Source organism: Taurulus bubalis (genome assembly GCF_910589615.1).
Source record: "Taurulus bubalis genome assembly, chromosome: 15".
NCBI lineage: Eukaryota > Metazoa > Chordata > Actinopteri > Perciformes > Cottidae > Taurulus > Taurulus bubalis.
This window is the reverse complement of record NC_136603.1, coordinates 22,514,416-22,536,349: the sequence shown is the minus strand read 5'-3', so window position 1 is coordinate 22,536,349 and position 21,934 is coordinate 22,514,416. Positions and strand designations below refer to the sequence as shown.

Below are 21,934 nucleotides of genomic sequence, written 5' to 3'. Positions count from 1 at the left end.
TTTTATGTTTGATTGCTACACTTACATAGTGTGAAGCTATGTAATGAAGACATTAAGTGACTTTAAACACATATTTGTGTTTTTTAAGGTGATGTTTTTTATTACTCATTGACTGATATATAATACCAGTATATCTGTGATAATCTAAAACTGGTTGATGTATTGGCCTTTATGCATTTTAATGAGGACTATGCAGAATCTTGAGTGTTTTTTTAAAAAACTGTTTATCATGTCAGTGAATTTTCCGAAATGTTCACTTTAAAAACTTTGTAGGTCTCAATAAATGGCTTAAATTCAATAGTTTTATGATTGTATGTTCAAAAAGAGTTTGGTCAGGGTTCACTGGTATAAGCGCTGACCCTCAGCCGGGACCCTTTGTTGCATGTCATTCTGTCGTCTCTCTACTGTTGATTATTTAATAAATGCATCAAATGCCCCCCAAAAAGTGCATGATGAAGTTTTGATGTGAATTTCCTCCCATTCGTCTCGTAGACAAACCGCTCAACAGGCAGCCTGGAGAGGAAGTGGCACCCCCTAGAGGAGGGGTCAAAGACCGGCTTCAAAGGCTCAACGGCCTTACTGGTCGAGCTGGAGGACAAGGTAGCTCAAGCAGCTGCCAGCGTCCAGAACACCCAGAGTGAGGTAGGCGAAACCCAGGAGCTGAGTTCAGCTCAGTTGGCACATTATATCTGTTTCAAAGACACAGAGAAGTGAGCAGAGTCTGTCTCTCTCTTGGTCCCGAGGTCTCCTACATAGAGAACAGGATCGCTGCCCTGAACGCTGCCGGCATGCCAGTGGACAAGAGAAGAAAGGTAAAGACCTTCTTTCATTTGAATTTGCAAGGCAGAGTTTTAGAGTCAGAGCTGGTAATGTCATGACATGAACATGTCTGATGGCGTAAAATACTTCTGATATTAGCTTTAATCCAACTGGTGGACTTTATCGGCTCCTTAGAGATGAGCCAGAAGCCAAATGCGTCATGAGAAGCGACTTTGGGAATTGAATCTCAGTGCTGATGAACTCAAATTGGCTCCACAAGATATTTACTTCCTCAACATCATTTATCGTTATTATTCCTCAATGTTCAAATGAACTTATGAACTATATATCGATGGCCGAAGAGCAAAACCTCCTATCTGAAAAAAAAATCTTGCAAAATGCTATTTGTTAAGGATACCAGGTACATAATACGAAAAAAATAAAAAAAATACACAATGTGCAGATAGGAGGTTCCCCCCTCTTCTTGCACTTATTTTATACTATACATTCATTACATGTATTCATACATATCATCGATTATTCATAAAGTAAACACTGATAGTAATATCTAGTGTTTTCATACTCTGTTTATTCTGGATTTTATTCTGTAGTTTCTGTTTTCAAATGAACAGACACTCGAGTCACGTGTTCTGTAAAGTGAAATTCTCAGTTAGGAAACGCATCATACTTGTAAATGTACAATCAAATTAAAAATCAACCAATGAGATAATTTCTATCTCCTCAGCCAAAATGGCTAATAGGCCATATTTTTTTTCTTTTTTTTTACTTTTTGATTTCCTCTTTGTTGTCTTCCAGTCTGCGATCCCGATCCAAGCCAGAAGACTCTCCTACAACTTTCCCACAAGTAAGAACCGACACTGCTGCCCTTGAGCGTGATCCCCAGAGCCTCCCGCCTGACTCAGAACATCTTAACTTTGTTAAACTCAGAACACATGATGATCTATTTTGTGAGCTGGTGAACACTGTGTCCCATGGCACTACAGCTTTCATTTTCCCAGCTGTATGTCAGAGACACAAATTCTTTACAGGCAGGATTCCCACAGGAGTATTGTGCTATAAATGGAGAAATGTTTTGAGAAATAGTTATAGTTAGTGGTTATGCAATACGTTTGTGAACCTCACTGAGGTGTTTGCCACTGTGAACGTCTACTGGGGCAATTTGAACTCAATAATTGTTCTTTATTGAAGACTGAATGCTTCTAATTCCCTTTCACAATAACGTATCTAGTCTCCATCTGTAATTTCACAGACCACAATCTGACTTCATAACTGTACTAAGTTTAAAAAGAGAGAGAGCTAAGAGACCATGCAAGTGCAATGTAGCTGCTGTATGTTTGCAGGCGAGGTGGACAGGTTTGTGAGAAACTCCTTCTACAGGGGCTCGCTGACCCAGAGGAACCCAGTGGCTAAGCCCAAGACCAAGGCCTCCTGTGCGGTATGACCCCGCTGTACGGTGCTGGTGCATTGAAGAGTTCAGTTCCAACATCACACAGCTACCATTTAAGAAAAATAAATAAAAATATTTATGGCAACAGCAACAACAAAAAACAGAATAATCTGGATTTTCTCTCTGTAAAGCAGCCAACGTAAAGAAGTTAGACATTTTGAGGAATACACTTTAATGCTGCGACTGAGATGAGAAGATTGATAGCACTCTCATATCTGCACCTTAAGTGGAGAGCTAGAGTCAGGAAGCCAATGTCCCATTGGACCGAAAAGCCCATTTGTCTGACAACCCGTTATCTTAAAAGAACAAAGGGTCATTTCTCCAAAGATCCATTGCTCAGAAAATACTTAGTCTCCAGGCAACAAACAGAAAACACATGGATAAATATGGTGCAGAATGACTCATCTGACCTTCCAGGGTGCAATGTTTTTTGCCCACTATGGTGAAGGCATGACCCGCCCTACTCTGTCTCTGATTGGCCTACGGTGCTATTCTTACCTGAACCCTAACTAATGTCACTCCTCAATGTTAAACCTGAACCTGAAGCTCTAATGATGTCATTCTGCATAATAATTAGACTAATACTTCTAATTGTTGCAGGCAGAGTGTATATTTATAGAGATTTATATATAGAGATGGGCCTTCCGAGCAATGGCTATTTGTTTTCCAGGCGTTTGGTCCAATGGGACATTGTTTTGACTATTGGGCTTGGTAATACTGCACAGTCCCCCTGGAAACAGTGGAAAGCAGCTAGCATGGCTATTTGGTAACAAAAGAAAATCTCCCTACCAACACATCTAAAGCTCACTAGTTAACACATTTGGTCATCCAGGAAGTCGCTGCTTCCAGTCAAGAAACAGTAACCCTCCTTTACACCACAGCGTGTTGTTTTTATACTTCAGTTAGAGAGCTTTAGGGTTGCTGGTACTGGTGGAGTTTGTTTCCTTTGGACCTAGCCAGGCTAGCTGTGCTAAGCTATGCTAAAGTAACTGGAAGCTAGCTGTAGCCTTACATTGTGAAAAAAGAGTGTTGTGCTCGGAGAGAAAAGTCACACCATTTCCTCATAGATATATTTTTTCTGCAAATGGATCTAATTGTTGGAAAGGAACTCTTCACTGGCTTTGACGTCTTCTACTGGTGGATCATCTGGTGGGGGATTTCCAATCAGGATCTGTGATGATTTCAAATAATTGTATTGTAATTTTTGCTTTTTCTCTTTCAATCAGATTTACAAATTCTGTGCAAGTCTTGCATTATTGAGAATGTATGATGAATGCCCCCACTAACTTTATTCAGTTATTCAATTAAAAACATTTGTTTCTTAATTCTTCATACTCTATAAAGACCATATCTTTTTTTCTGATATTAAATCATGGATTCTGCCAAAAGTGTTGAGAACCATCAAAAGGTTCCATTAGATTAGGGAAAGAAGCACTGGTTATGAAAAGTATTTGGCCGTTTGCTGTGATCTGTTGTGAGAATGTAAAACACCGGTGGCAATGCTTTGACTGCCAAGATTTCTGAAACGCTCTTAAAGTTAATGATCAAGATTTGAAAGACAGCCATGCAAAATACTTCTCAGGTGTATCCTGTTAAAAAAAAAGAATAATCTTCTTTAACTGTTAATGAGACTTCTTTTCCTCAATACTTCATCTTTTATTAGCCATATGCAAACAAATCCAAGCTCTGGTCCAGTCTCCAGCAGTCCAGGACGAAGCCACAACTATAAATCACCGCTAAACAAGAGCTTTCATCTCCCTCTGATTACCGTCATTTGCGTAGCCCTCTCTCCACACTTGTGAGGAAACAATGCCTGCTCAGTGATGTCTTTAATGTGCTTTAAATAGTAGTTAGTTTCTTTTCTTAAGCCTGCAGTGATCATTCACAACAACATGATTTATAAGTCATCAACAGGTTTGTTCGCGTCCAGCACGAACGTTACAGACCCCGTGGTTTCCAATTGTATTTATGTTTGTGTCTCAGTTGCTATGAATGATTCATGGGTAACAATCAATGTAATCCAATCAAAGCATGCAATGATTGATTATCTAGTTGCTAATTACAGCCAGTCATCGTCTCTTTCTTTCCCTCTCTCTGATTGCAGAAACCAGTGATGGCGCAGGACTCATGAGGAGGAGGCTGAGCATCATGTGACCACGTTTGTTGTTATAGCAGTTCGTCATGGACTGAGATTAAACTGAGATTCCTATTTACCGGGATGGAAGTGCTTACATTTATATTTAAAGTTGTTGTGCTATAGATACCACACTATATTTAATGGAAATACACAAGGTATGCACTAGTGTTGCCAGTAGGGGTACTTAGGGATGATTTGCATACATTAACATGCAAGTTACTCACCTTACTCTACAAAAGCTTTCACATTTCCTGTTTTAATCTGAAATCTATAGTTATTTGTTCCAATGTTCACACTGTAGACTAGAAAATAAATGTTTCCAGATTAAAGCAACATTTTAAATTGTGCTAAAACCGGTGCAATAACAAACAACAACATTTAAAAAAATATTTTTTTTGATGTTTTCTTAGTATATATTGTCATCATTACAAGAAAGTTAGACATTTTATTGCCTGTCTCATATGGTTAGTGAAATAGTGATGTATATGAATAAATATAAATATAGACATTGATGCACTGTCCTTGTGTGTATTATGGCACAATATCTAAATGCCCTTTATAGTAAACGTGTGAATTTTATAATCTTTTCTTTCTCTGCATATTTATGCCAATGAGAGCTTTAAATACGTTTTACTACTTCTACATATACAGTAACTTCATATTTAGGTATTGTTTGCATGTGTAGAAGTGGGGTTGTCTGAAGTGCTTCTCCATAGTCAGAGGATACCTCCAGCAGCTGGAGTTTGAAGAAGCAGACAGGAGAACCAGCACAGGGGCAAAGCAGTGTGCTGCTGTAGGGCAGTAGATGGAGCGCTTTTAACTCACAGAACGCAGGAACTCTGGTCAACCGCTGCCCCGATCGGTTAGTTAGTTTGTGTTATTGTGGGACTTTAGTGAATCCAAACCAACGCTTTAGAACACCAAAGTGCCACAATAACAAGACTAACCAATCGAGGCACCAGCAGACCAGAAACTCCTGTGATGTAAAATTAGAGTTTTTGTCAATGTATATATATTGTATATATCTGTATATATATATATATATATATTTCACTGCCTTACCTTCCCGTCAGACAGCCCATTCCAATCGGGCACTGAAGCTCTTCAATGTCAAAAGACTCATTGATAAAAACAATAGATTGTGTAGATTGTCTGATTTGCAATTACATAAAGCCAGCAGAAACATGAACAATGCATTTTCTCAGTCATCGACATTATACATGTGTAATTGGATCATGTTAAATGTTGTCATTGCAGATGATAAAAGGAAATTCCTTGAACTGTTTGCACACAGACAGAAAGCTATGGGAACATCCTAAATGAGAAAATGTAGTAGTTCAAATATCACATCATATTAATACATGTGTAGCTCTAATTATGCAGTAACATTGTTTTTTCTTCTTCTCATTTGTCTTATTAAATTATTCACAAACTAAACTGTCATCTTATGGTGTTTCTTGGTTTCCGCAAATCAAACAGCACTTTCTCCAGCAGTTCTGTGCTACATCTGTTTTGTCTTCCTGCAGCAGAACTGCATGATCGTTCTCCACTCAGCCTCTTCTTGTTGATGGAATGTTGGCAGCTGCCGACCGCTTTTATACTTGCTGGGTCCATTGGTATTGAGATAAGATTAGTTATACTTTATTGGGGGACATTTTGCTTGCGCAATAGTTCTGCACACAGCTGTAGTCCGCAGAAACCATACAAAGCCAACAGACTATGATACACCAGAGAGACAAAAAGAAATGCCTGAGGGATTACACATCTATATATAGATAAGCATTTTACTTTAGTAAGTGGGGATCATGCCTTGGCGTAACAGCCCTGATGGTTGTCTCTCCACAGGAGAGTTGGATCAGTGCGCTGGCCTGATGCTTTCAAGGTCCTTGATCTTTTAGGAAATGAGCATTACAGAGAGGCCATTTTACAATGCAAAGTAGAAATATTATTATTTTAAACATTCATACCCACAACATGACTATATGTACTTTGGTTTATCTGCTCTAAAAGCCTGTTGTACTGTTTGAAATCCTCGGGTAGACAGGAAGTAAAGTGTTAGGAAAATTTGTAGCAACAGCTGGTTGTTAAAAACTGAGTGATTAGCATAATGTAATAATAATTGTTAATTGTTGTCAATGTGAACTGCATTGACAGAAGATTCCCCGTCTGAAGTTGGAAGTGAAGTACAGAAGGTGTTTTGATTTTTTGACAATCTCACAAACACTTTAAAATGTGTCACAGCACCCAACAGCACACCCAAATCCAAAATACTCCCAGTTCAATGGGAACTTTGGAATTGGGTGTTATTGGTGCAACACAGTGGATCTTATATTGATCTTGAGAGGTGGGTTACATCATATAGGTGTCGTGTGCAATGGGCTCTCCCTTCACAATAGAGGGAGGAAGGATGTGGTGCAGTCACCATCCGTGCACCTGTTCAGCTCCTGAGGGTTTAACTGGGGAGATAGTGGAGCAGCCGGTGGAGTTTGGATTGGCAGCCTATCCGACGAGAAATCCTCTGGACGGCAATTCTTCATAATTCTTCAATATTCCTGTGAGTTGCGAAATCAGGCCAAATATTGCTCAGGTCAGAAGTGATGCCAGCAATAGCAAAGTGGAGCCAGGGGTCAATTCAAACAGCCTGCTGAGAAGAAGGAGAACATTGTTGAAATATTAATCCAGTGCAGACGACAAGCGTGTGCTTGTGTGTGTGTGTGTGTGTGTGTGTGTGTGTGTGTGTGTGTGTGTGTGTGTGTGTGTGTGTGTGTGTGTCTGTGCGTGTGTGTGTGTGTGTGTGTGGCGGGAGGGTAATTGTATTTCCTGTATGTGTCTACTCTGATGTTCCCCCCTGTCCACTGTGCATGAATAAGACTAAATAATACTAAATATGAAATTGTAACATAATTAACATTTTAGAACTCATCTCATTATAGTGCGCTGATTTTTTTTTAAATGTTTTTTTACATTTACATTTACATTACTAGTTTCAAATTCCACAGTATATATTTCAGAATGTACATTTGCCAAAGTCCGTTTTTTTAATGTTTTAATTCATAATGCTTCTTGTCATCACAGTCTCCGATTGGCCAATCATCTTTTGCCTGTTTTACAATTACAGATTCATTTATGGAGTAAAACATACACCAAATGTTGCATTGTAAGTGATATAAATGCTTGAATTACATAAAAATAGCAGAAATTATGAACTATTATGAAATAAAATAAAATAGATATGACTCCATAACAATGAGCCGGCTTTCTTTGAGAATTTAATTTATAAAATGTTGTGTGGACCAGCAGGAGTTACGGGAGCTCGCTTTCAATCAATACAAAATAATAAATAAAGCCTTGTTTCAGTGACGATTATCCCTTAACCCTTTTGGGGCGGGGCCCGCTTCGAAGCGGGGGCAGACGTTTACGTTTTTAATAAAATTATATCTTAGCAATAATACGTCACAGAGATATGGTTTCAAATCTGGCAGATATGGTTTCCACTTCCGCGTCTGAGCATCTGTACATGGACGTGAGTCAGAAGATGCCAAGCAAAGAGTCCTGAGCAAAGCTATATTGGAGGGGACAGACGGCGCAGCTGCAGTGCCTGAAGGATTCACTAACAAGGAGCTAGCCGGAGCTAACGGGCCAGATAGCTGGCTACAGCGTTTCTGTGAGACTGAACGGTGAGTAGTCAATTGTTGTCCCTATCACCATTAACTTTCTTACAGTGAACTTAGTACGACTAGTCGTGTTGGACCTCCATTATGTGTTTGTAAGACCGTAACTAACGTGTTATTGTTGACGATAGCTTCGTAGCGTTAGCACGTCATTAGATAGCGCCGTGTTGGATGTTTCCTTCCGTGTCTACGACTGAACGGTGCATACTCAACTGTTGTCCCTGTCACCATTAACTTTCTTACAGTAAACTTAGTAAGCCTAGTCGCATTGGATCTCTGTTAATCGTTACTACAGTAATGTTACAGTAACATTAACACAGTAATGTTATAGTCACGTTAGGTGCTGCTAACATGGCGCGAGCTAACGGAGATAGCTGACTATAATAATAATAATAATGCATTTCATTTTTATCGCACTCTTCCTTCAAAAGAATCTCAGAGTGCTACACATATAGTAAAAACAAATAAAACCGATTAAAACATAGTTAAAGCAACCCATAAAAATAAAAATAAGAATGTAATAGCTGACAATAAATTAACTCAAGGTAATAAATGCCTTCCTGAATAAAAAGGTTTTTAGGCCAGTCTTAAAAGAGTTCAGTGTCTGAGTTGCCCTGAGGTGGTCAGGGAGACCGTTCCACAAGCGTGGCGCTGCCGAGCAAAAGGCCCGGTCGCCCATGGTGCCGAGCTTGGCGTTGGGGACCCGAAGGAGCGAGCGGCCTGTAGATCTGAAGGTGCGGGTGGAGGTTAGGGGAGTGATAAGTTCTTGTAGGTAGGGGGTGCATGTCCATTGATGCATTTATAGGTGAGTACTAGGACTTTGTAGTCGATCCGGAATGAAACAGGGAGCCAGTGCAGTGATTGGAGAATGGGTGATATGTGGTCATATTTCCGGACTCCCCTCAGGACCCTGGCAGCGCTGTTTTAGATATATTGTAGTTTCTGGATGTTCTTGTCAGTGATCCCAGTGCAGAGTGAGTTGCAGTAGTCCAGTCTTGAGGAGATAAAGGCGTGGACGAGCTTCTCTGCATCCGACAGGGTTAAAGTGGGGCGGAGTTTGGAGATGTTTTTTAGATGATAAAAGGAGGTTTTGCACAGGAATTTGATTTGGTCAGTAAAGGTCAGGTGAGGGTCAAACCGAACTCCCAGATTGGTGACTGTGGAGGAGAGGGGTGTGACCTGACTGTCAAAGGTGAGATGAGTTATGGATGATGTCTGAACCTGGTGTGGAGTGCCAACAAGGAGGGCTTCAGTTCTGCTGCTGTTTAACTGGAGAAAGTTGTTGCTCATCCACACCTTTATCTCTCCAAGACAGACTATAGCTATTTTCACAACAAATATGAAAAATTTTGAAAATCAAGATTACATTTTTCAGCTTTAGTCATATTTTCTCTTTACACTTGTGCCTCGGGACAATGGTGCCTCATTATATAGATAGCTGAGATTGTTCTGTAATGTTTGATATACAACATATGCAAGTGACTTTAAAAAGGGAAATTTAAATATCATGTAAAATCGAGAAAATGACCCCAGACCCCAGACTGTTAAGATCTCTGCCATGTTTAAATCACTCAGCAGTAAAAAAAAAAAGCCCACATTTAGAGCCATCATACAGAGAAAGAAAGCGCCGTGTGTCCGGAGAAAACATAAGAGGATGTTGTTCAAAGAGCAAGTGACTCAGGATGGAAGCCTCAGTGGGACAAATGCAAACAAGTAAAATGAGAGGTTTTCCACGGGAGTCTGCTGCTCAGAAACACTACCACATTCATTCACAGATTTCAATCAACTCAGATTGAAAGTTCCTTGTAGTAGCTTTAAACACGAGTTGAACTTAAGAGCCTACACAAAGACAAAGGGGGACATCTATTAAAAATATTGAATATTTTAGGCATTTTGGAGTTCTTTATTTACTATGAAAGTATGCATCACAAATGTATGTATCACTCACAGTACTTATGCGACTCCCCCACTCGGGGACAAAGGAAATACTTCCCAAATCCAGACCAGCAGAATGCAGCACATGGTCGCACAGTGGAAATGTTTCAGAATTTGTACTGTTCAAATAGTTTTTTATTATTATCTTTATTGAACTTGACTCTATTGAGTATAAAAGGGAAACGTGAACTGCGCTTGGTTTGATCACAGGCAGGAGACCCTGAATGAGGAACCAGTCCAACATCTGGCATGGACAGAGACTGAGCGGGTTGGTCCTAAAGCCATTGAGGAAAAGCAGTCCGACACGTGGAACACAAGGACATATCCTGCATGAATACTGGTGAGCAGCTTTTAAACAATGAATAGGTGTTGCTCTCCACCACGAGGCGTACTGCAGGACAAAATGCTGTATTGCGCGTCCAATCAATCAAACAGGAAGAGAATCAAAGATTCAGAATCTACAAGCATTTTATTTATTCATTAACAGAAACAGAGACGAGCAGAAGGACAGCTGATAGTCACAGAGGTTTAGGGTCCAACTTTGCAACAGGATACCAAAGGAGTGATTGTTTCTGTGCGATGCAGATCCACATGTGGCGTCTCCTTCCACTCCGACACACCTCCCTGCTGCGCTCCGATACACTCGTGCACTCTGTGGGCTGAAATGCAAGCTTTGTTTGCAAAGACAGCACGCTTGTCAAGAGCATGCTGACGTTTCAGAGGCCAGGAGTTGCAGCTTCAAAGGAAAACTGGCACCTCAGACCTGGACTTGTATGACAATATTTTACCGTTTTTACATCACGGCAATAATTGTGTAGAGATTAGAGATGAAGTAGCCCACATTTGCTTGTCACGTTTGCATCTACTGCACTCTAGTGGTAGTTGCAGTTCCTTTCATACGTTCACTTACCTACGGCGAGCAGCAGCTCACTGACCTGATCCCCTGACAGGGCCGACGTCTCTGTGAACAATAAGCCCCTGTCATTGGCCAGACTCCGTCCTTCCTGGATGACGACATGAACAAAAAAACAAACTGAAATTACATGTCGCAGATTCAAATGTACAGTAGATAAACACGGATACGGATTGACTGAGCTTAAGGAGGATTTTATATATATAAATAATGCATATACATGTGTGTACCTGCACTGAGACTTGTCGACCCTGCGCCCGATCCACCTTGTTGCCTACCAGCCATATGACGGTGGATCCTGGGATGTATTGTTTCTCAAGCTCTTTGAGCCACACTTGAGCTCTGATGAAAGTTTCCTATGGTGACACAGACGCAACGATACAATACGGCACAAGCAGCAGCCAAGACGAGATGAGTCGTGTTCAGGTGTGGGCTCCTGTTTACCTTCTGGCTGACGTCATAGACCAGGAGTGCAGCGTGGGCCCCCCTGTAGTACAGAGAGGATACGCTGTGGTACTTCTCCGCCCCTGCAGTGTCCCATATCTCAAAGAGAAGAGTGACATCGCTCAGATGCACCGCCCGAGTCATGTAGGCGCCTGGGGAGGTCAGACAGCACAAGGACGCCATCAGGGGATTCATGTGTTCACTGCTGAGTCTTTGGAGATGTTCCTCGACTTTTTTTATTTGCAATTTAGCTAGTGACATATCTTTTTTTGGAGTCAGCAGATATGAACATGTGTATGAAATCGCCACCGTCAAACTAAAATATTATACAGCTATACGACTTAAGTTTGACCGGACCGTACCGGTACCTTTGGGCTGCACAGAAAAGCTTGAATGAAAAAAATGTTGAATGATTATCAAGGTCGGAAAGGTGTTTTATTTTGAAAAATGACCGGATGCATCCGTCTGTGCGTCTGTGCCTCTCCTCACACAGGTCAAGAGGTCTAGTGATTCGTTACCCCAAAAATGTCTGACGGTGGGTTTAAAAGTACGTTTCAACTCTGCTGTTCTGGATTAAAATCAAAGAAAGAATATCCTGAGATCGCCAAAAAGCACTGAAAACCTGCTTCCATTTCCAACATCCTGTTTCTGTGAAGCGGAGCTTTCTGCAGCAACAACGACCAAAACTAAGTTACGGACTAGACGGGACACGTCGGTTGTCAATGTCTCCCATCACCCCGAGATGGGACCGGCTCATTGTATTAGTGGGAGCTCAGGGCCCCCATTAAATCGGCTCAATGGTGAGTTGTATTTTTATGCACTATATATTTGTTTTTATGCCAGTCGTATAATTGTATTACCTCATATTTATTGCCCACACCATGAAGGCCGGTCCGTGAAAATATTGTCTGACACGAAACCGGTCCGTGGCGCAAAAAAGGTTGGGGACCGCTGATTTAGTCCTATGTAGCAATGACCGGGAGACTATAGCCTAGCTTAGCATAAAGACTAGAAACAAGGGCAACAGCTAACCTGGTTCTTTCCAAATAAAAAAAAATACATGTGCTATCAAGCTCCAATTAAGTGGCAGTTTGTACACATTGAACATATGTTTAGTTAATTACAAAACAGACCAATTGTTTTCTTTTCTTCGAATAGAGCAACACTGTTTCCACCACTTCCAGTCTTTATGCTAAGCTAGGCTAAGTGACTGTAGTTTCATATTTACCTCATTGAAGTGGTCTAATCTAAATCCAAGCACGGCAGCGAAAACATTTGAAAACATTTCAAACTATTTTGTTTTCTACTTCAGTATTAATCTGTCACGTATCTTCTATTTCTATGCAAAGCTCTGAGTGCCATATACTCACAGCCTACAGTAGGCGATGTACTCCTGAATTCATCCTTGGCAAACCGCAGTGCCAGGCTGGACTTTCCCACACCAGAGCTTCCCAGAAGCACCATCTTCACCCTGAGGGTCTGCACTGGTCTACTGGAAGTGTCACTGCGGAGCCGGGCTCCTCCTGGGAGCTTTTCTCGCATCAAAAGTTCCCTTCACTCCAAAAGAGTGAGAGAATACAGACTGACAAGAGAGAGAAAGCCCGAGAAGTCTGTTTCCTGTTCAGCAGCAACAGCTACTCCAAACGGCAGAGAGGAGTTCATGTGTCTTCTTTGTTGAGACAGTCTGAGGCTGTGCTTCACCGTGTGTTACAACAAATAAAAGTAAAACCAAAGTCCAGTCCTGACTTGTAAAAAGGCCAGCAACGTTTCACTTCCTCATTCACACCCACAACTGGGAAATGCAACCTCCAGGACGCTCTGAGCTAGAAACCACATGCACTTTATCATGAATTGCACTTTTTTGAAGGTATGCAATTTTTTTTATTTTTCCAAATTTTGGTGTTGTCTACTTCTCGTCCACTCAGCTATTATAATTTATGGACGCCTGTTTCCGCCACACCCACAAAAAAAGAGAGATGAAAAAAAAAAAGAATCTCATAATTATGAGATAATTAAATCGAAATTATGAGATAAAAAGTCATAATTATGAGATAAAAAGTCATAATGAGATAAAAAGTCATAATTATGAGATAGAAAGTCATAATTATGAGATAAAAAGTCATAATAATGAGATGAAAAGTCATAATTAAATGTGCTATACAAAGTAAACTTGCCTTGCCTTGCCTTGCTAGAAATCTATTTGACCAAAACTTATTTTCAATTCAATGGAGAATATTTCCTGCAGGTTGAAGGCACAGCTTTGGGGAAGAGATCCGCCCCAGACTATGCAAACATCTTCATGGCTGAATGGGAAACCTCAGCTTTAGCTGCATGTCCAAAGAAGCCCTTATGTTATTACAGGTTTCCAGATGAGATCCCACTCGACTGAGGATTTGTAAATCTTTGAACAAGCACAATGTCCTCTTCAAACTCAAATCTATAGTAGTTTGACCTCTGTTGATTTTCTGCACACCAACACATTCAAAGGTGCCAGTTTCCATGAAACTCTCACACTGGACAATAAGGTCTTCTTTAAAGAGACCGACACACACGCTCTTTTCAATGAAAAGTGCGTTACAAATAAAATGCATTATTATTATTAGATATTATTTATTGTAAATACTTTCTCACTAAACCAGACCACTCCCACAGGAATACATAATTATACATGTTTTTATAAACATGAAATATATAATAATAAATATATATAAAATATTATTACATAAGATATATTATTATATATATTTATATAATTATAAAAACATGTGTAATTATGTATTCCTGTGAGAGTGGTCTGGTTTAGTGAGAAAGTATTTACAATAAATAATAACAATATATTTTATATAATCACATTTTATTAATTTATATTTAATAATAATATAATATATATAATATATATATATATATTAATATACATGTATATTATATTTTTTTTCAATGTAAGTGATACAAATTTGGGTGGTCTGAGTTTTGACGGGGTGTTGCATCCTGGTCACCAATCCTTATCCAGTCTCACCGAGCCAATGGCTGCGGGATGTATTGGATATTATTGAAGGGTCCCCTAGATTGGGAAAGTCCCATACCCAGCATAGCATGAGCCATATGAGGAGGGCGGCGTGCCAGTTAGCACTGCGGTCAATGCTCCGGGTCTCCCTGAGAGTCTCAGAGAGAGACAGAGCCTCAAGACCACTTGTAACTATATGTCCATGCGTTATATATAGCAGTATATTGCTCCAACATTCACAGTCAGGGTTCAGGATTTTTTTTTCTTCATTTTTTTTCTTTTCTTTTTCTTTCGGCCTGTTAACAAAATATACACATGTTTGATGTATTCTACAGCTCTCAGAGACTGTTCTCACATTTAAAAACGCTATATGTTTTAAAGCTATTGGCTTTAATATGGCTGAGGCAGGTGCCCCAGGGACTTGTGGGTAATATCGATGACTGTAAATATGGATGTTTGAAGAATGATCATTACATATTCATAAACAAGTAACTTGAATCAGTATCGTACAGAGATTCATAAGATGGGCCACACACTAAATCACATTTCTTCCAACCACAGATGCCACTGCAATACTGTTTAGGTGTTTTTTCGCTAACTGCTAACCGCTAAGCTAGTTTAGCTAAACTAGCTTAGCGGTTCGCGCTAAATGAATGGCATGTTGTGGAGATGGATTACTGCTTGGTTAGCGTTGGCTAGCTTCCGCTAGCTTAGCGGTTAGCATATCTGGTTTAAATGCAAGACCCCTGATGAGTTTGTTTATTTAATGACATGGAGCTTTTAGCCTGTGAGTATTTTGGGTTGTTCTCTTGGCCTAAAGCTGTAAGGGCTGCTGTTAACATGTGAGTTGTTACACTTAAACTGTTCCTCGTGACTCTTTGTAGGTCAGGTTTATGACTAAAAACTCTGCTTGCTTGAAATTGACCTGGTCTGGTGTTTTTTTTCACAACAAGTGGGCTCCGTAGACGAGCTAGTACCTGGTCCATAACTTCAGTTAACATGATTATAATAGAGCCACAGGTTACGAAAGCTCACTGCTTTCCGTGACCTGAGAACAGTGAGATGTGAGTACAATACTTTCTATTTTATTAGACTTCATCGATATGGTGCTTATCAACGAGTGTTAAATGTGCTTATATTATTTGACAGTCCCCGAGTTAGTTATAATCAGTCTGGTCTGCCTGATGGAGGACAGTCAGACAGTGGCGCCTTGTCGTTAATATGTTAAAACCTGACTGTAATTATCTAAAGTTATAACGAGACACTATTTATTATGACGTTGCTGCTGTTTAAAGCTGTTATTCACGTGTTATTCTGCTCCTGGCTGCTAAATGACCTTATTTTATATGATATATTATGAATAACACATATTATATATATATATATATATATATATATATATATATATATATATATATATATATATATATATATATTATATTACTATGAATAACACATATTATATATATATATATATATATATATATATTATATTACTATATATATTATATATATATATATTATTATTTATGTTGTTACCCACTGTCTGTTTAATACACTGTTATTATATATGTATATATAGATATCTATATGTATATATAGATATATCTATATATACATATAGATATATCTATATATAAATTAAAATATATATCAATTAAAATAGATTATATAAATATATCTTATCTGTCATTATTCATGGAAACCAAGAGAAATTAACCTGTTTTATTCATATGAAAGTAAGTCAACAGTTCAGTATTGTTATAATGACCTTGGAGAGTTTTCTTTTTATTAGTAAGTTGTCTGATAAAAAAGTTTTAATTACAAACCAATGTGAGTAAATCAAATACTGTAACTGTTCCTCTGTTTTATTATAGATCTCACGCTCAAACAATGACTGTAAGTGTCACATGATCTTCATCATCATGTATTATTCTTTTTGGCCTTGAAAAAGATGTTCCTCTTTATGTTTAGATGGAACATCAACATTCAGGAGGTTCCTAATGGGCCCCTCCTGCTGAAGGCCTCTCCAGCGGCCCAGGCTCATCGGCCCTCGGCGTGTCGCCAAGCTCTTTCCAGCCCACGTCGCTTTTGAGCCGGTGGAAGATCCGGTTTGGTCAATACCAGCCAAGGATGTGTCACAGTACGTGTTTTAATGACCTGGATGACCTCCCTGAAGACATGTGAGTATTTGTAATGATGGTGGCCCCTAAGCCTGCGTTTACAGGCAAGTCCAGCCTAAATGATAGAGTTAATTCATCTTTATTGAACTTCCTGTGTGCACTGTTTACTTCCTGTTTCTCCTCTCCCATCATGTGATGACAGCCTCCCACTTCAGTCCCTTCAGACCAGCTCTGTCCTCCTCCAGGTCGTCTGAGGAGCCTTCGGATGAAGAGCTGGTCAAGGCGCTCGTTGACTTGGAGAAATGTGAGGAAAAAGTCAAGTTGTATTCAGTTAACAATTTGATAATAACAGAAATACTTGAATTTATTGTTGACCTTTTTATTGGCTGTCAAAGGTTTCTCTAGTCAGAGGAGGAGACGACGGGTAAGTTTGGGTTGAGTGAGCAAACATCAGTAATGGTGCACCTGTAGAGTAGCAGCTCCTTCAGCACCCTTTCCCTCAATCCCCTGAGTAACTCTGCTGCCTGCACCCCTCATCATGTCTGATCTGGTTAGAAAAATGTACACGACACCTGGTGGTGAAAACATTCAATCAGGACATGCATTCTTTGCAAAGAGGAGCAGGAGACGGATCAACACAACATGGTATTTGAATTGCGTATCCACTGAGGCAAATTAGTAATTTGTGATTTTGGGCTATATGAAATAAATGTATTGTAATTAAATCTGCGACTACAATAATGTGTACTGATGACTATGAAGATAGAATATTTCACAGCGCTCTGTGCTTACTGGCTCTCTTCCTCATCCAGGGTCCTGATGGCCAGCTTGGGTACCAGCATGTCCTGAAGCTGGCCCAGGCCCTGGTGGAAGGAAGGAACCTTCCGGGGCTTCCTGACAGCAGGGTAGACCGACTCGTCCGGCTCTGGAATCGCTTACCAGAGCCGGACGAGCAGCGAGTGGTCGACCCTCCCAGATACCGGGAGAGGCAACCGAAGGGGCGGTTCAAGGCAGCGAAGGGGAAGAACACCTCCTGTCCCGGCAAGAGAGTCTCCAACGGTGAGCCTCTTTACCAATATGAATGTGTCCTCTTAAATATCTGCCCTATATTAACCGACGCTTTTCTCTCCACGACTCTTTCAGCCGCCTTCTCGGGCTGAACTCGGCCCTGCAAACTGGACCAGCGCCAGTCGCCTGGTGGAGGCCGCTGGCAGCCGGCTCTGCCAGCTCCACCCAGCGAGTCCATGGGGACGACGTGGCCACCAGAGAGGCAGCGCTGGTCATAAAGGCTGACGGCTCAGACGGAGATCCAGCTCTTTGAGCTGACCCAGAGGACCCTGACCCAGTGGTTAGAGTTCAACATGAAGCTGTTCTGATGTTTTATCATCTGTACTGTGACTTATTGTTTGATGAAGAGTCTAAGAACATTCTGTTTGTCTGGCAGATTCTCTCGGCGCCAGAAGGCTGAAGGGAGGGCTGTTGCCGTCCATCCTCTCCCTCCAGCCAAAGGGCCACTTTGAGGTCCCCGATGAGCAGCCAGGACACTCATCCGGGGTCCCCCGCCTCCCCCTCCTCCAGATGGGGAGCAGCCCGGCCCGTCCTCTGCTGGCCTCCTCCCTCCTCCTCCTGGACGAAGGGATTGACAAGTCTAACGTTTCGCTCACTGTTACTAATGAAATGCAGTCAAACAAAAACGGAGCAAATCCACGTTTCATTTTTAGACAGACAAAAATGTCAAAAGACAAAAAACGCAAATGAAAAGTGAAAATTATGACCCCGTTGATTGACGGCTTATCTAAGAGAAAAAAATGTTTTTTACTTAAAAGTCCTTGCCTTGTCTGAAGCCACTAGCTCTGTGCTACCATCCGCTAGTACATCCACTTTAAAGTCAGGTGTATCCTGTAACTTTCGCTGTCAAAATGCTGCTAGACCCGACTTGCAGCGGTTAGCGCAACTTTAGACAGTGTGTGTTTGGGCTGTTGTGAAAAATGCAGAAGAAATAAAAGAAAATCAATGTTTTCTTTGCAGAGATGAGGATTTCTTGAAAGCTGGGCTCCCCGGCTCCGCTAGCCCATGTTGTTGTGTCCTTTAGCAAGACACTTAACCCTAAATGTCTCCCGATACAGAAAGGTCAAACTTAAACTTTTTTTTTAATTATTTAAGTGAATGGTATTGCACTTATGAAAAACACAATAAAATATGCCGGCTTTACGAAATACTGATCATCTTATTACCTTTTTTGGCATATTGAATATTCTCAGAATATGCAAATTACTGCAAATTACTGCAAATTTAAACTGCAATTCTGACAACCACATGGTTTACTACCATACTACCTCAGATCTGTATTAACATTTAAATAAAGTACACAGTAACAGATCAAAGACTAAATTAAAGTATTATTTTGGAAATCACTTTCTAACAGAAAGGAGAAAAGAAACATAGAACAATATTTCAGTTTTTTGCATCCAACATCAACATCCAGGATGTTTAACCAGATTCAGTTCATGAACTTATCAGCTTTTCTATTCTGTAGTATTGCTTATTTTCTTTGGCAGCAGGAGGGCTGCAAACGCCTTCATGAAGGCTGCACATAGCTGCTAGACTTCTAGACCTGACAGCAGGATTTAGTTTTTCAGCTTTTGTGAGCTTGATGTATGTTTAATTTGTGGTAAGAATATAAATTCATTCGCTGAACACTGTTGTATACACATTGTTTTTCTTTAGTTTTCATAACTGATTGTATACGGTAATGTGGGTAACATCTCAAACGGCCAGTAGGTGTCGCCATCGCACCACTAGGAGGTTGTCTGCATTGTCTCCTCGCATCTTTTCTAGTTTCTGAGAAGAAGAACATAACGGAAGAGAAAGAAGAGTGTGACAGTGAACAGCGCCCTCATTACAACGTTGTTATTTAAACTAGTATTTTTATTATTTCATAAAAAGGATGGCATTGGGGGGAAACATGGTTTTCAGGGATCAATAATCACAATAATTCAATAACTGCTCCCTTTATGGTCAAAGAGTTCTTTTGAAATCTGAAGTTGTCCTTCTGTACAGTGTCACTGACTTCCAAAGTCATTTCAGACTCAAGAGGACAAGTGGAGGTCGGCTTATCTCAGCATTTTAATGGCCAAAGTGTAATCTCTGATATTTGTCAGTTTGACTCTTCTTTCCTAACTAGGACGTTTTGAAACCAAACTACCTGTCAAACAGTGTTCTCGTCTGTCTGTGGACTCCGTCTAACCCGGAGTCATGTAGGGGTGTTGCAGACAGATTAAAGAGCAAGTCCAAACAACTTTAAAATGAAATCAATGCTCTATTCTGGCCACAAAGAACAGGACATAGCAGGTAGCTTGCTCAGAGAGAATAGTGTCTCTCACCGATATTGGTATAAACCATATTTTGATCGTTAGGATTTTCGGAATTATTGTCTTTCTGAAAGTCTTTTACGGCTATAAGCGGCGCTCTCAGTAGGATGTAACCCTAACACCCACTATGAATAGTTGTTTACATCGTCTATAATTTACTATTGACTATTTTGAACACTCACATTTTCGACACACTACAAAGTCTTCAACCAGAGTTCTTACCTTAAATTCCTCTGGTAGCGTCGATCGTCACCTCAGTCTCACACCTGTTCAGGACAGGGGAAGAAGGTTAGACTGTGCTAATAAACTAGTCTTTAGTTTTAGTTCCAGTTCCTTACTGAACGGTGAGGCTGTGGTTTTATTTCCATCCATCCATCCATCCATTATCAGCCGCTTATCCGGGGTCGGGTCGCGGTGGCAGCAGGTTCAGCAGGCCGACCCAGGCTTCCCTCTCACCCGCAACACTTTCCAGCTCATTCTGGGGGATCCCGAGGCGTTCCAAGGCCAGCCGGGAGATATAATCCCTCCAGCGTGTCCTCGGTCTTCCCCGGGGTCTCCTACCAGTTGGACGTGCCTGGAAAACCTCTAATGGGAGGCGTCCAGGAGGCATCCTGACTAGATGCCTTTATTTCAGTTTCTTTTTTCTTTTCTTTTTTCTTTACAGGTCACCAACAGTTTAAATTCAATGAAACAGTTACAGAGTCACATGTAAAAAGTTTTAAGTGTTCAGGGGTTTCTCTACATATGGTCCCCAAGTCAAGCTTGATCCTCTGAAGGTAAAGGAGCTTGTTTGGTCCAGTCCTCTAAGAAGCTGCAGCTTTGCTGTCTAGTCTCAGAGAGCTGGAGAAATCCAAGTCTTCTGATAGCAGAAGTGTCATTCAGTCTCTACAGTTAGGAGCTGGCATGATGATTTGTCTCCTCTTTTTGCAAAGAACTGGAGGATTCCCTATCCAGACAGAAATCTGGAGAAATCCACAGTCTCTCCTCTGGGGAGCAGCTAAATAGACACAGAAGCAGTTCACTCCTCGTCTTCTTCACGTGTCACGCCTGCATAATACATCATGTCTCTAAAGTCGACTACAGGAGGTTTGTTTACTTTATACGGTAATATTAAATGAAGGATCCTATTACACAGGATAGGTTATACAAGAAAGATTATGATACCCATTATACAGGAAATACTATACATTAATGCATCTCATGCAGGTTATATGTATGCAAGTATACTTTTAGACTTTTCATATTCTTTTAGAGACTATTGTTCCCAAGGGAACAATAGTCTGCTAAGGGAGAGGGGGAAGTTTATGATATTCATAATAAAAGTGCTTGTGTTGCCCGTTTGAATTTGTTCAATATATTGATTGTCCAATGCAATTAACTGTTGTTGTATTAGTATCAAATACAATTTCCCTACTTTACTTATTATGTGGACTTAAAAGCCTTATCCAATGCAATTACCTTTTAATACACACGTTTTAAATAAAACTTCCTTTGTTTACTCAAGGTATTGACTCCATCATGTGAACATGAACTGACAGAACTGAGATAATATATAGAAATTGTAATTATGTTGTCTCTAATTTAAAACGAATTACAGTGGCCCTGGGTAAATGTGATGAAAATGTGTCAGTCTTCTAACAATATTGTACCTTTTACTCCACTCTGAGTATTGGACAGTTATTAGTCACTTGAAAACAAGAGTTTGCACACAAAACGTAACCCTATTCTAATATTTGTATTTATTTATTTAAACCTTTATTTAACCAGGAGAGTCCCATTGAGATTAAAAATCTCTTTTTCGAGGGAGACCTGGCCAAGACAGGCAGCAACATAAGAAACACACAGTTACAGACAAAACACAGAACAAGACAAGTTAAAAAAAACTAAAAGCTAAGGGACAGTGACTTAAAAGAGTTCATTTAAGAAACATTTACATTTTTGGGAACCTGCCTCAAAAATGTAAATGTTTCTTAAATGAAATATACACCTGCATTTAAGCAACTACGAATACATTTGACAACTTATTTAAGTTTGTGTATTGCTATGCTTTTATATTTCTCTCCTACTCCTCACATATAGTTGACACAACATCCCCCATAAAACCTTTTA

General features: G+C 40.2%; 2 protein-coding genes across 2 annotated transcripts in view; one reads left to right on the top strand and one right to left on the bottom strand.

The window, feature by feature from the left end:
- mlphb (melanophilin b) overlaps positions 1–4,358 on the top strand; it is a gene marked incomplete at both ends in the record, with an annotated part of 29,891 nt that extends 25,533 nt beyond the window's left edge. Inside the window, 5 exons of the mRNA XM_079230980.1 lie at positions 493–642; positions 744–812; positions 1,576–1,624; positions 2,121–2,215; positions 4,332–4,358. Of these exons, the coding sequence (XP_079087106.1) occupies positions 493–642; positions 744–812; positions 1,576–1,624; positions 2,121–2,215; positions 4,332–4,358 (390 nt within the window). The remainder of the gene's footprint in view (positions 1–492; positions 643–743; positions 813–1,575; positions 1,625–2,120; positions 2,216–4,331) is intronic.
- A 6,140-nt stretch (positions 4,359–10,498) lies between these two features.
- Positions 10,499–12,869, bottom strand: LOC306747879 (ras-related protein Rab-17-like; the record flags this gene model as incomplete). Its single annotated transcript, XM_079230979.1, has 5 exons — positions 10,499–10,629; positions 10,881–10,974; positions 11,114–11,239; positions 11,328–11,479; positions 12,698–12,869. The coding sequence occupies 5 exons, from the start codon at positions 12,867–12,869 to the stop codon at positions 10,499–10,501; spliced, it is 675 nt and encodes a 224-aa protein (XP_079087105.1).
- Positions 12,870–21,934: the final 9,065 nt, after the last annotated feature.